We start from the raw sequence: 15,836 nt of genomic DNA, 5'->3' as shown, positions 1-15,836 counted from the left end.
TCAGAATTTTTATTCAAGAGTTCATTAATAAAATATTATCAAATATAACAGAAACTGTCTATATTATGTTGTTTACATATTTTATTATATTTATATAACGTGTTAAAAAATATTTCTACAGTTTGGCGTAAATTTGATGAATTTAAAAATACGATATTCATATTTTTCTTTAATTTCAAATGCTTATGTATCATACTGTGTTGATGAATATGCAGTTTAATGGATCACGATTATGAAGTAGTAACGATTCGATTGACAAGTAGCTATTTAGTAAGACAATTGAAGAATTGAGAAATGTGGAATAAGAAATGGAACTGTTTAGAAACAGCGTGCAATCTTTATTAGTAGAGAATGTGCAATATTAAGAACAAAAAATTATCATTGAGTCGCTGTTACATTATTTATTTAATGATTCGCGAAACACATATATCCAAATAGCGATATTTTATAATAGACATTATATTAACGATGATTTATAAATAATACACGTACAGAATAATAAATATATAAAAATTCGCGCGACGCTGCTTAATTGCAACGTATTTGCAATTGCACCTGCCCAACTGTATGATTGTAATACTCCTATAGGCGTTAAACATTTACTACCGTTATACTAATCGTAAGTATTGCGTCAGTACCCTCCCTTTAATTTATTTTTCTATATATGATCATAAAACATAAACTCAAAGGATGAATCACATATTGCAATTGTATTCGACATTTTTATTTCTTAAATGTCATATTTTTGTCATGATAAATCATGTTTCACGTAACGCATCATAAAAACGATTTATTAATCGAAATTGGAGGACACCAACGAATACGAGCGAGTACAGAAAATAAACTATGAAACTAACAATAAGTCGAATTGTAGTATCTACTTCCGACGTATATATTTATTATATATATAATACTTTCGTTTTTGCAAGGTTGATTAACGTTAAAACACGATGAACATCCGACAATTTTAATTTCTTACAAAAGAAAGAAACGATCAGGTACTCCGAAAAGAAGCAAAATTACGCTCAAGATGCAATCAAAGGTTTCCACGAATTGGAATCGTTTTGGTCCGATGTCGAAGAATCTTCAGACGATTGTAACATCATTGCTTCTGGTCTGAAAAAGTCGATAATCGGGTGGTAATTATAATTGATTCGCCTCTGCGGTTCTTGGTACTCGTCGTCGAAACCACCATTTTGTAGCCTTGACGTTGCGTCCATTTGCAAATCGTATGGTTGACTGTATCTGTGTAATTCCAAATTTATTTAATTCAACGTCCAAACATCTATAGGTTTTACATCCTTAAATTTAAATAAAAAGTTCATTTAAATTCAATTCTAGATTTTTCATATTTAATGCAATATTTAAAATTTAAATTGTTATTACTTCTAAGTAATAAAAAATTTCGGATTTTTACATTTTAAATAATTCAAAATTCCAGGTTAAAAAATTTAAACTTTAAATAATTCAAATTTAATTCCAAATTTCAGATTTTTTAATTTAAAACGTAAGATTCCTGACTTTATGTCATGATACGTAAGATCATTGATAGTTACCTATTTAAAATCGTACTGTTCGCAGTCTCGGTTTGTTCCTCAACATGAGACGTGGATTCTCTTCTATATGGTGGTCTATTGGGTCTACTTGGTCTAGAACCTTTTAGTAATGGTCCAGTATATCCTGGTGCTCTAGTATTCGGTGCGTGTTGCTGAGGCAATTTATCGAATGGCCTTGAACTTGTAGACGAAGGTTTCTTTGGTCTTGTTCTTACAGGTAGAATAAACGGTGGTCTACTAGGGGTAGTTTCTACTGTAGGTTTTTTATTGCTTGCACCTGCAAGGTTTTAGAAATTTGTCCCACATTTTCACCTGGTTTTATCTTTCAAATTCTTTCACGATAAATAAAAAGAATGTTATATCTTTGATCAATTTACATACCAAGAGATGAATCGAAAGGGAACTTGTTTAAATAATTTAATTTCGGAGACTCTTCAAAGTCATCTTTTTGATCGCTGGTGGCGAAGTCAGATCCAGGAAACGATTCTTTAATTCTGAGTGATGGGTCCTTTTGATGAGGTGGAAAAATATCAGCGTAACCATGTACATGGCAACTACAGCAAGATGGAACTTTGAAAATATCCATGTGAAGACCCAATTTATTATCCCAGGTTAAAAGTCTATGGTAATTGTACACTTGCATGCAAGAAGATCGATAGTTCTCTGATATGAAAGAGCAGCTCGACTGGGGGTTTCTGAAAGCGAAATTTAACGTCAGAGTGTACAATGGTAAAAAATTTCGAATAATTTTTTCCTGGAAATTTTCTTCTGCAGTATTTCAATTTGCCTTGTTAACGTGGTAAAGTATCATTCTCTTATTTTCAAGGAATATTCAGCTTCAATACCACAAAGAAGATATTTTGCTCATTGATTTGTAACAAAGTATCGAATTTCGATTTCTATCGCGAGAGAAGATCCTCCGCTAAATTTTACTGGGAAAGTGTTAACCGAATCAGTTGCATTCAACTACAAAAATAAATCATTGGAACGAACGACCGAGGTAAACGGAATTGCCTTTTAAACCGAGCAGGAAATCTCAGCTTTAACCGTGGCTAAAAGACAATCTTGAGCGTAAAGTAGAAGGAACGTTCTGGTAGATTGCTGATTTTATGTAACGCTTGATGCGAATTAATTGCGATTGTCTTTTACTTACGAGCATTTCTCCATTCGTAGAGTTTGCGTGTGTTCACCGGTGTTTATTATGTATTTCCAAATACCGGAAGCGGCTCTAGCTAGTTGTGGTCGTGCATATTTGATGACGGATGGACACGTGAAACCTTCTTCGACATTTTCAAATGATGAACTTGCATCGGATCTTCTAAGATAAATTGATATGAAATTGACACGAATTAATTTAATAGAATAGAAAATAATCTTACAGGAAAAATGATTGTGATTTATAAAAAGAAAACTTCGATAGATATTATGATTCAGTGTAAAATGTATATAATCCTGTATCATGATACCACGCGTTGCTACAAAGCATCGCTGTTGGCCCCAGTTGCCATTCAACAGGAGCACAATAGAACTAAACCTTTTATTCGACTCATTTCTTAACCAGAAATTCCTATAATTATAGAATTACGAGTTAACAAAGACGAATTCTAGTTAGATAAATTTTAGTTATACAGTATAAATCTGATATAATTTATTTTAAATAAAGTTGAATATAAAACAACGAGTAAAAGTTGGGATCTATAAATGAAAGAATTGTTATATTCAAATGAGGAATTAATTCGTCTTCCCCAATTGAAAAATTAATAATTATTATAAGTCTACGAGTCTCACCTCCTAATTTCATTACTCTCGTATCGATTCTCATATTTATTTTCCAGGGGCAATGCAATCGGAAGACTTTCGGCAGATTCGTCAAAATCTTGCGACTTGTAATCAGTCAACAATGCAGCGACCATCTCCTTGTTGCCTCTCAGACTCCTCGTAATCGCCTCGCTAAGAAAATTTCATTCTATTTAAATCCACGTAATAATAAACATAATAATAAATTCAGTGAGGATTATTCTTCTTCTAATTTAATTCGTAACAACTTTCTCACAATTCAACGAAATCATGAGAACAAATGGAAGAAAGGAAACGAAAGCTTTGACAATTGCTTCCACGACTTCCTTCCCTATCTGGATACCCATAATTCCTAATTAAAAAAACAACTTATGGTTATGGTTATGAGAAAACGGAGGTCGAATAAGCATTGCGCAATGAACAATTCGAACGTGGAATCGTAGAAAAGCGAGCGCACTTTCTTTTAGTTAAACGAGCCTGCGAATTGTCTTTACTATCGTGAAACGACGTTTTAATTAACGTTAATCCCTGTTCATCAGAGAAAGTTTAATTTAAATGCGAGACACTGAATTAGTTGCGTAATTGTTGCAACTTGTTGGAGGGAAGAGAGGAAAAAAGAGAAGAAAAATAGTAATACATGAAACTTACTGTGGGTAATCAGCTATTTCGAGACAAACTGTCTTCGTGAAGAAAGTACATTCTTTTTCTGTTGGATCTCGTTTTACTTCTGTGGGCCGTCTGGGTGGTCTTATTAGTGGTGTTCTCGATAGATCTGGAAAGTAATTATTATAGATCGATTTTGTTATATGATTGATAGACTGAAAATTTCTATGCATTTATGGTAAAATACACAAGATAAAACATTCATTAAAATTAGATTAAGAATGTTTATGTAAATTCATATTTTTACGAATAGAAAAGAAATGAAACCATACTATGAAGTTATATTGTGGCTATTTTATATATTTTTGTATATCATGCTTATTTTTACATCTTCCCGTAAATTTCCCGTAAATACACAAGAAATACAGATTTATATTTTTGCGAGCTGAGAAGAAACAGAACCTCAGAGACTTGTTTCTTTCTTAAATATTGTAACAAGTACTATAAACATTTTATATACGTATTCTGTGCATTTCTGCATTTTCAAATTCTCAATAAACGCTCGAACATTGTCTAATTATAATATTTAGTAACTGAAACAAAGTAAATTTACATAAACATACACAGTCTATTACGTAATATGGAACGTATTAAACAAAAAATTTCATGCAATATCCTGTCCGAAATTTGTTAGGACTAAATATAGAATAAAAGTATGAAAAATAACCTGCATAGACATTCCTTCGATTTAGAGAAGTTGGTCTTCTTGGAGGAGGTCGATAACCAGGTCGTTTCCGCAGGTTGGGTCTTATAATTCTCAATTCTTGTGGCTGTAATAAAAAGAGAAAAAGAAAACTTATCATAATCAGTGAACTCTGATACAGGCTGTTTAAGCTATTTCTTTATCTCGTCAGTAGTAAACGAACATGTATTCTTTTAGAAAATTCTATTTATCGGTCGAGAAATCTTAATTACACATAATTAACAATATATGTTCCTCGAGCGTCCGTTAGCCATTTTAGCCTGGTTGCTAATTAGTATTCAGTAAGGAAGGTTTCGCGGCATCCTTTGAGAAATTTACATACATAGTTTTGCCCGAGATCCTCTGAAAATTACGACTGGTAATATAATAAACACACCAATTAGAAACTCGTGAAAGTAATCGCGGAAAATATATATGTTGTCATCAAAAAGAAAAGCATTTTCTTGGAAATTATCACGTTTCAAGTTTTTATGTTTTAACCTTTTAATTTAGATTTATACAGGGTGGTTGGTAACTGATGGTACAAGCGGAAAGGGGGTGATTCTACGCGAAAAAAGAAGTCGAAAATATAGAATAAAAATTTTTCGTTTGAGGCTTTATTTTCAAGAAAATCGACTTTGAATTTTCGCTCGGTACGCGTGCACTTTATCACGTCTCGTTACAACGGATCTCACTGTAGATCGTTGGAAAAATTAAAAAAAAAATTAAAAAAAGAAATTAAAAAAAAAATTTTTATTCTATACTTTCGACTTCTTTTTTCGCGTAGAATCACCCCCTTTCCGCTTGTACCACCAATTACCAACCACCCTGTATATTTCTAAAGATTTATAGAAGATTTTTTCAAAAATTTATGCATATTGTATAAATGACAATGTTTAAAGAAGGAAAGGATAAAGGATATCATTTTAGAAATCCCTGTATTAACAAACCTGTTTTACACAGATCTTTGCGCGTAATGTTACGAACAGAAAGTTGAAGTCCGAAAATACAATAATTGCACGGAATAGCGGCCACATATGACAAAATTGTACATTTCGATATGATTTACGATAGAAAGGAGTTCCAAGTATGACTTTCTAGGAATTTTTCTTGTAACGAGGTAAAGAGCCATCAATCTTTCATTTGAATACAATAATATTGGACCCAGAACATCGTATTTACTGGGAAATGCAAAGCGATTCAGAAGTTGCTTCTTTAGCGTTCGTCGAAACTTGTACAACCATAAAAGTGATTGAAGTTAAATCGATGCCTGCTATTTGGTATTTATGGGTTATGCAGTATAATTTACTTTCCTATATTAGGTATAGAAACGTGCCAGGGTGAATAAATACATAAAAGTGATTGCCAATAGAAGTAAGCTTTGCAATCATCGCGACGCGACGTCATCCTCGATCGGAACAGGGTCAACTTTACAATACAAAAAGGGTATCGAGGATGAGCTAACAATCCTTTATAATTCTATTAAGTGATACTATTCTTTTTTGAGTCACTCGCGTTAGTTTTTTCTTAGATAGTTATTTTTTCATATACCTTATTCTTTTCCCAATTTCGTTCTTTTTTCTACAAACGAAAGGATACTTAATGTTTGAAGAAATAAATTTAACATATACTTAAAACGAAAAATCATGTATATTACGAATGAAACAAATCTTGAATATTTTCTATAAATCTAAGAAATTTTGCAACAATAGAGAGAAACGTCTGAATACAAAATGATTTAACAGACGTAATGGTGTTAAACGAATAATTTATATAAAATATATTTATATCATCAAAATACTAAATAATTGACAACAGAATAGCATAATTTGTTCTTTTTATCGCTTACCTCAGGCAATTCTTCCAATCCTTCCTCATCACCAGTGGGATCATCGGATATGACCTTCGCGATGTCCGCGCTTTTCGGTAGCATGAGTTCCCTGCTGGCATTTTGTCGACTTCCATTACTCAATAGTGCACGAACTTTTTCCAATTGCTGTTGAGAATTATAATAAATAAGAAAATAATCGTGATTGACCTTTACAAAAAATATGCAACTTTCACAAATCAAATTGATCAACTACCCAAATACAGGACTACTTTCCATTTTGAAATTTTTCCATGTTGATCAATGTGGCTTCTGAATAGCTCATGCTTGACACATTCTAATATTGCTTTCCAGTTTCTCTAAAAATTTTGTAAATCAGCAAACCAAGAAAAGGAAGAATGCTTCGAAAAGCAACTATAATACATTTATAACTTTACATGGCAGAAGCAATTTACAGAATGTAATGAATGTCTTAATAAATTTCAAAGATGACTATAATTGTCAAAGTATAGTTTTTCCGAAACACATACGGATGTGCACGTACTGCAAGGTGTGTTTCATGCAGGTCTGTTTTCGTGTTCTCATCAACGCTAATACGTTAACGATATGTTTAGCTCGTTAAATTAACAGCAGTTAACCCGACTAACACGGCGTGTAAGCGTTATTTAAGTAAATAGAAACTTCTTTCACTCACACTCTCCCGTAATTTATCTGTCCTGTTCTTGAATGCTACGTCGTTGATCTTGATGGACGTGACCGTCGTCTCGTTGTTTTCTTTATGATCGTTGAGATCCACGTCGTCTTTCAAATCCTTCTCAACGCTGACGTCGATCGAGGACAGTAGCACGACTGCCTAGAGAGTGAAACGAACCCCGTGTATTCGCGTAAACTTATTATTACCGCCGAAAATTCTGGGTCAGCGAGATCTCAACTCAGACACGCTTATTCTTCATTTATTCTCGACGAATCTTCTTCAACTATTAATCATATTTTCACTTTGTAAGGTAAAACGTATTTTCTATAATTCGACCTCGAATTCGCTTTCGTTCGTGCGATATTTAAATGATTAGATGCAGAAAGTTTCCAAGAAGAGAAGAAATAACGTTCTAAAAATTTTTGTAAGTTTTAAAAGAAGAAGTTTGAGAAAAGAAAGTGCTTTGAAAGAAAGTTTAAACGTACGAGGAGCTGTATTTAGATTGGAAATATTTTAAAGAAAGATTTAAACCTATTAATTCCTGTTATATTTCTTTTTTAATTCATGGTATTCTAAAGTTACATTTTAAAATGTCACGCAGATGTCTGTACAATAAATGTACAGTTTCAATTAGTTTGATTATTGCCATTCACCGACCAATTTACTCCACAGATAGTCACACATATGAATATTAACCGAAATAGTAAACCACAGTTAGTAGAAATGTCCATATTAATAGTCCTTACGAGAATATCGGATACTCATACACCAGGTAGACAAATAAGTACTGTTAATAATAATTCCTTGATTCGATGTAAAATTCGATATCTTGAGCTAGCTATCGAATTATCAATGACTTATTGTCATCTTCGAATATCTGATTAATTATCCCTTCTTCGTTTCCACACAAAATATTAAACTTAATTTAATAAATTCTATATTTTATATAAGAACAATCCTTTTCCTTTATCCAAATAATTACGATTCTCCAGATTCTGTTAAATAGACAAAACAGAAAATCATCGTCCAGGAACACATTCATTGACTTCCATTCTCTTTAAATAGATTTAATTCAACGACTTCTACATTGTCCATAAATTCTTCCCTTTATTTCAATAAATTATTTCAAGGAATTGTGCACCTTCTACAGAAGCTTCGTTTTACATTATCTAAATAATTATGATTCAATAAATTCTTTTAAACAAAGAAAGCAGACATTCCCCCTTTAAAACCACGTATACATATTTCCATTTAATTTACTATAAATAAATTTAATTCAGCAAATTTCATATTCTCTGTAGAATATTCCTCTTCTATAGATCTAATAAATTCTATATTATTCAAATTTGTATTTTTCATGGAAACTTCCTCTTCCTTTAATTAAACAATTATAATTCAATAAATTCTTAGACTATGCAAGCAGACATTGCTTCTTTCAGGAACACGTATACCGTCTTCCGTTTTTTCTTTTTTTTTTTTTTGTTTCTCGCTGAGACAGTACAGTTTATCGCCTAGACGATCTGTTACGCCATGCGGCTTGCCATAGATCATATTCTTAACCGTCGGTCGCGGCACTACAATGTCGCGGGCGGATCGTCGCGGCTGCCCGACAAACAAACATTGTAGTGGCAAGCGCATAGTTTATTAAGCAGGGCGACCTCCAGAAACTTCGATTCGTGGCCGTTATTTTATCCGGCGTAAAAGAATGTGGCGTGATCCGAACGTAGTGGGGGTCGCCTTCCAGAAAAAACGGAAAAAATCGAAAGGCGGGCAGAACGTTTCGAGAAGCCAAACTGTCAATACATATCTTATATCGCGCATACGTAGTTACATTTCTTTTGGTGTTCCATTTATATCCTTCTAATTAATAAGTTGTTGAAATAAACGTTAATTTATTAGTGTTAACACAGTGCTATATTCATTAAACCACCTCTGTTATCCTAAACGAAACAGGGGAACGACTATTTCGCGGCGTCGATTAACATAATCGTAGCGAGAATTTACAACTCTCGTTGACGTGCTATCTCGCGATCACGTCTCTCCGCGAACGGTCGTAACATTTTGGTCCTTCGAGCCGGATCACGTGCCAGTGAAGAGTGCACTTACCAGTGACCACACAGTGCCACGTGACTTTATCAAAACCAGCAGCGGGAGCAGGAGCATCCACTACAGCGAAACCAGTGACGTCAGGCGCGTCATCTTCGAAGAAACACATCCCATTGGCAAGGGAACGCAACCACGCAGCCTTCCGTCGCAGCTGGACAATCATCAACGCAACGAATTTCACAACTTAACAATACAATCGAACGAGTGGCCGTCGGGAAGGAACAAGGCGTTCCTCACCAAACATACACGCGACCTCACGCCGCACGACAGTAAGGTAAGCTCGTTCCTTATTTCGACCATCTCCTATCCTCGGCAACGATGACGAGCGAAGACCAACTCATCTCCCTGCGTCGGAGACGAGGCTATTGTAGCGGCCGATTCACATACTTATCGAACCGACTGGACGAGTACGAGCAATCCGAGAGTCAGCAAAACTCCTTATTAACGAATTACGAGAAACAACTGACCGAAGTTGCTAGTCAATTCGAAGCGATCCAACTCGAATTAGAAGTATTGGACGAGGAGGAACAAGTGCGCGGCTTCGAAATAAGGGATCAGTACGTCGCGGTAGATACAAGGCTACAAAATCTTCTGAGGAACGCGCAAACAGCTTCGCCGTCGACATCCATAAACCCTCCAACCTGTGCATCATCCGCAAGTTTAAATCCGATATCCATTAAATTACCAGATCTTCGGCTCCCTACTTTTGACGGAAGCTTAGAAAAATGGAACACTTTTTATGACACCTTTTCCTCCACAATCGATAAAAATCCTAGTCTCACTGACATACAGAAATTCCATTACCTGCAGTCCGCCCTGCAAGGAGAAGCAGCCGATTGTTTAAACGCGTTACCCCTTAGCAATGTAAATTACAGTCAGGCTATAGCCGTTCTCAAGGAGAGTTTCGAATGTCCACGATACACAGCTTTCAGTCACTGCATGGCAATAATTGATTATCCAAAGATAACCAAGGAATCTCCAACGGAATTAAGGCGCTTAGTCCACACATTCAAACAACACATATATGCATTGAACAAATTAGGAGACTCCTACCCCGATACCAGTGCTGTGCTCACCAGCCTCATCCTCTCTAAAATACCACTGAGTATCCAAAAGCAATGGGAAATGACGCTGCCCAATAACGAGGTGCCTCCGTACATTCACTTACTAAACTTCCTAGAGAGATTAGCACGAAGCTCCAGACCGATCACCACGGTCAAACAAACAAGAGAATCACCGGAACAAACTACTCCGGTCCGTCAACGCGCATCACGAGGGCATGCACTTACGGCGACACAGGTTAATCCAACCTGCCCCACCTGTCAAGGACCACACCCCATTTGGAAATGTGACACCTTCAAAACCAAATCCCTTCGCGAACGTATTCGGGAGGTCAAAAGAGCATCACTATGCGTCAACTGCCTCGGGAAAGGGCACACAACGCGGCATTGTTTCGCAGGATCATGTCGCGTATGCGGAGAACGACATCATACAATGCTGCACAGGACAAAACGCCATTCAGGGTCTCGTTCCAGCACGTCCAGCCCGAAATCTTCCCCATCAAATAGCCGATCCACAACACCTTCTTTGCCACCCTACGTATCACCCACTCGTTGCAAAAGGCACACAACAGACCACAGATCGGAAACACCACGAACAGCCGCGTCTCCAAGTCCACCGCCCATTGACAAACGAACACACAACCAATGACGCCGACGATCGACGACTCCGTTGATGACCGAACATATCAGACCAATAGCATCCGAATTACGGTTCAATGATCTAGTCCTCACAGCGCAGATTAACATTTTGAATGATAAACATCAACCAATCCGTTGTCGAGCGTTGCTCGACACCGGATCCAGTATGAATTTCATTACCGAGGAATTAGCAAAATCGCTAAAGATAAAGCAAAACAAATGTTCGGTCCCAATCGGAGCTCTAGATACCTTGACAACGACTTCTAAGCGACACATCACGGCCACGATCACTTCCACTGACGGTACATACACGCGGACATTAACGTTCCTTATCATTCCAACCATATCAACCTCAATTCCCAGCGAACCCATCGATCGTTCGACACTTGAGATACCAAAAAATCTCAAATTGGCCGATCCACGATTTCATTTACCAGCTCCGATAGATGTACTACTAAGCTCAGGTTCAACACTCGCGTCGATGTGTGTGGGACAAGTCAACCTCACGCAGCCAGACGAGCCTGGACTGCGTCTGCAAAAGACGCGATTCGGATGGGTAATCGGGGGGAGCCCAACTTCCCAAACCGCGACAAACATATTTCACACATCCACGACGACTTTACAAGCAGATCTCGCGCGGTTTTGGGAAATCGATGAAGGACCCTCAATTAAACATATCTCAGAGGCAGATCGACGATGCGAAGAACACTTCCAAATCCACACCCGACGCACCAGCGAAGGACGATACATCGTCGCTCTACCTTTCAACGATCAGCTTCAGTCACTCGGATCCTCTAAAACGCTGGCGAGTAAACGACTCGCCTCACTCAATCGCCGATTCCAGCACGACAAACGCTTCGAATCAGAATATCGAACGGTAATACAGGAATACCTGGCATTGGGACACATGACGAAGGTCAATGACAACCACTCCGACGATAACGGATACTATTTACCCCATCATGGCGTGACCAAAGCATCGAGTCAAACCACCAAACTCCGTGTAGTTTTCGACGGATCGGCACCAAGCACTACCGGAACCTCCTTAAACGATACACTTCACACAGGACCCAAGTTACAGGAAGATCTATTTTGTATATTAATTAGATGCCGCGCTCAACCACCGCCGGTAGAATACGTGATGGGTAATCTGCCGGAGGCGCGAGTAACGGAATCTCGCCCATTCACAAACGTCGGCGTCGATTACTGCGGGCCGTTCCACATCAAGGAAAAACGAGATCGTAACCGTCGTCAGATAAAGGTATACGTAGCCATTTTCGTATGCCTAGCAATTAAAGCGGTACACATCGAGCTCGTTGACGATCTCACTAGCGAAGCCTTCATCGCCGCTCTTCGCAGATTTATCGCTCGACGAGGGTATTGCTCCACCATCCATTCTGATAACGGCACCAACTTCAGAGGAGCAAGCAACGAATTACGAGAGCTTCACGATCTATTACAATCGGACGATCACAAGGAAAAAGTAACCGCATTTTTAGCCGACAAACAAATCGAATGGCGCTTCATTCCCCCTCATTCACCGCATTTCGGTGGGCTATGGGAAGCAGCGGTGAAGTCATTCAAACGCCACCTCAGGCGTGTAGCCGGCAACGAGTTACTCACCTCTGAACAATTGAACACTCTCATCATAGAAATAGAAGCAGTCCTCAATTCCCGCCCGCTAACTCCTATCTCCACCGATCCAAATGATCTCCTAGTCCTCACTCCCGGACATTTTCTCATTGGCGATTCACTAATGTGCTTACGTGATCGAGATTTCAGAGACATTCCATCGAACCGACTCTCCAGATGGCAGCATATCCAACAGCTTAAACAGCATTTTTGGAACCGCTGGCATAAGGAGTATTTGAACGAGTTAACCAACCGAAATAAGTGGAGCAAGGGTGGACACGGCATCCAAAAGGGCACAATCGTCATCCTCAGAGAGGACAACGTACCCTCCATGCATTGGCCTCTGGGCCGAGTTATCAAGGTTCATCCAGGCGCCGATGGTGTCATCCGGACAGCTACAGTTCAGACGGCAAAGAGCGTTTTGGATCGGGCCGTCAAAAGGCTTGTCCCACTGCCAATTCAACCCGATCTCGAGAAACCCGAACAACTAGCCACCGAGACGAACTAAGATAGGAACTTCAACCACATCTCGCTAATTTGATCGGTACCCTCTCAACGGGGGGAGAATGTTACGCCATGCGGCTTGCCATAGATCATATTCTTAACCGTCGGTCGCGGCACTACAATGTCGCGGGCGGATCGTCGCGGCTGCCCGACAAACAAACATTGTAGTGGCAAGCGCATAGTTTATTAAGCAGGGCGACCTCCAGAAACTTCGATTCGTGGCCGTTATTTTATCCGGCGTAAAAGAATGTGGCGTGATCCGAACGTAGTGGGGGTCGCCTTCCAGAAAAAACGGAAAAAATCGAAAGGCGGGCAGAACGTTTCGAGAAGCCAAACTGTCAATACATATCTTATATCGCGCATACGTAGTTACATTTCTTTTGGTGTTCCATTTATATCCTTCTAATTAATAAGTTGTTGAAATAAACGTTAATTTATTAGTGTTAACACAGTGCTATATTCATTAAACCACCTCTGTTATCCTAAACGAAACAGGGGAACGACTATTTCGCGGCGTCGATTAACATAATCGTAGCGAGAATTTACAACTCTCGTTGACGTGCTATCTCGCGATCACGTCTCTCCGCGAACGGTCGTAACACGATCTTTTATTCGAAACAAATCCTTTCCCTTTCATAATCGTAACAACGATAGGATTTCCCGGCGGATACAATAGCACAATTCTTCTATTATGATTGCGGGAATTGATCGCTAGGGAAACGTTGTACGAGCGAGCTTCTCGTTTCTGTGGGTCTGGATATCACGGAAGAAATCTTTGGCGCGTGGTGGAAGCGCGAGCCATAGAGAAACGTTAATTTCGTTTACGTTGCAGCGGAAGTGGCGTTGTAAAGTGACGACGCGTAACGCGTCGTGAAATCGTCGTGAAAACACGACCGAGTGGATTTAACGACACGGACCACGTGTCGGTCCGGTGAAATTATGTGATTTTTTCTCCGGACGACGCCAGTCTAGGAAATGATAAAAAATGCACATAAATACAACACGCTCGCAATTCGCGGGTGAAAGTCACGTTGTTCCGCATCCATGATTAGTTTCGAGCAAACGCAACTGCCGGTGTGTGCAGTCGCATGCACGGATTTTTCTGCGATTGGGAGATTGAACGAAAGTTTCTATTGAACAGCGTTCACGCGCCATAGTTGCATCGAGTAAAATGTAAATCATGCGATCGATGACGAGCGTAGTGGTCAAGATAATGAATTCATTTATTACGTTTACCTGGTTTCTCTGTTTCAATTTAAATGAATGGTTGTGTAACTTTCACCCCGACGCAGGATCTTGAACAGAGGATACTTTCTAAAATATGAATTTCTTAATGATATCGATGATATCAGTGTTTCTATCTTAGGGTTATCCTAAATTGGGGACAAAATCGATAAGATCTAGCCTAAGATGGATCTACGATTGTTTGAGTGGAGTCGGTATATTTCTGAGAATTTAATAATCTCCCGCTCTTACTTTGAGCCGTCTAACAGGATATATCACTTAAGTATAACACGTCAATTTTAATGAAATTTACATGAGATAATTCCTAGAAAGATATTTGACACATATTGTTTTTTTCTAAGGGGTAAAATCAGTTTCTGAATACAAACAAAATGGTTTGGACAAGAGTCCTGAATTTTTAATGGTAAATTTTGCTACATAGACAATTTTTCAAAATATTTAATAATTTATGTAAAATACATATAATAAATTATTAAGTGTGATTCAATTCTATTATATTTCAAATATGTATATATGCATTTTCATCCTTGTTCATACAAATTATTTATTAAACTCATTCTAGTTTATTCTACATTATTTAACCACTAACGTTATGCTAATTGTTATTAAACTTTGCTAATTACAATTTGACTTCACAAAGTAATTATTAACGACAGCTGTACAGTTGATTTCTTTCTTATCAAATTAAGTTAGATATTATCGTATCATGGGTGGTCTCGTAGCTACGGAAAGCTGTAACTGGCTACTTTGTGATCTGTCTGACGTCGAGTTTAGCATAGCCAAAGGCGACATTCTGTCACACCTCTTAACGATATCCTTGGACTGTGTATCTCAGTTTCCACTAACGCCACCCTTATCAGTTACAACACTGTTATTGCATTGTTATCGTTTCAATAAATTATTATTCCCATTGTTCCATCCCTATGGGACGTTTCTCGAGTTTCTATAGTTCTAACACGGACCACAATGTGTTCGAGATTTCCTAACATAGAAAGATAAGAGAAATGCGAATACGAAGTGTTTGTGTTAATGTTGCCATTGCAGGAAATGGTCGATGTAACAACACGTGTGGAGACTCGACAGTATTATGCCACGTGAAATAACCATAAACGTGGAAATTCCAACATATCCTCTGCTGTTTGCAATGAGCGCTGACCTAGTAACCATGATGCTCAGCAGAAGGAAGAGCTACGATTTCACTGAGTGATCCTTTTTTCTTTTTATATCGCGGGTGTTCATCAATTCTTAGCCAATAACGTACGATTTTTCAGGATATTTTGTAACATTGTTGTACGATTATTTGTTTAAAACACGTGTAACATTTCCTGGTGTTTTGTTACTCGATTAATATCGATTTCTGGTGATCTTTCTTTTTACTTCTTCGTAGTCTTCCGAATGGAGGACTAAATATCGTGTGTATATGTATATT

At 37.9% G+C, this 15,836-nt stretch overlaps 1 protein-coding gene and 1 pseudogene across 1 annotated transcript; one reads left to right on the top strand and one right to left on the bottom strand.

Annotated features, from left to right (window-relative positions):
* Positions 1–362: 362 nt before the first annotated feature.
* LOC117208227 (neurotrophin 1) lies at positions 363–9,435 on the bottom strand. Its single transcript, XM_033449214.1, has 11 exons — positions 9,327–9,435; positions 7,988–8,058; positions 7,221–7,379; positions 6,548–6,694; positions 4,684–4,786; positions 4,002–4,125; positions 3,345–3,506; positions 2,710–2,874; positions 1,938–2,251; positions 1,557–1,833; positions 363–1,245 (listed from the first exon to the last, which is right to left on the bottom strand). The coding sequence occupies exons 1-11, from the start codon at positions 9,433–9,435 to the stop codon at positions 1,026–1,028; spliced, it is 1,851 nt and encodes a 616-aa protein (XP_033305105.1). The 3' UTR covers positions 363–1,025.
* Positions 9,235–15,505, top strand: LOC117208291 (annotated as a pseudogene).
* Positions 15,506–15,836: the final 331 nt, after the last annotated feature.

This window comes from Bombus bifarius, unplaced genomic scaffold (assembly GCF_011952205.1).
Source record: "Bombus bifarius isolate JDL3187 unplaced genomic scaffold, Bbif_JDL3187 scf7180000008058, whole genome shotgun sequence".
Taxonomy (NCBI): Eukaryota; Metazoa; Arthropoda; class Insecta; order Hymenoptera; family Apidae; genus Bombus; species Bombus bifarius.
Note: the sequence above shows the minus strand (reverse complement) of the source record. Positions and strands in the feature narration are given on the sequence as shown.

Excerpts from the sequence above, each read along its gene's own strand:
- LOC117208227 (XM_033449214.1), bottom strand. The coding sequence starts at position 9,435 with ATGTGTTTCTTCGAAGATGACGCGCCTGACGTCACTGGTTTCGCTGTA. Across the intron at positions 6,695-7,220 it reads CAGATAAATTACGGGAGAGT|CAATTGGAAAAAGTTCGTGC; the intron begins GTGAGTGAAAGA and ends AATTCTCAACAG. Across the intron at positions 2,875-3,344 it reads GAGAGTAATGAAATTAGGAG|AAGATCCGATGCAAGTTCAT; the intron begins GTGAGACTCGTA and ends AATTTATCTTAG.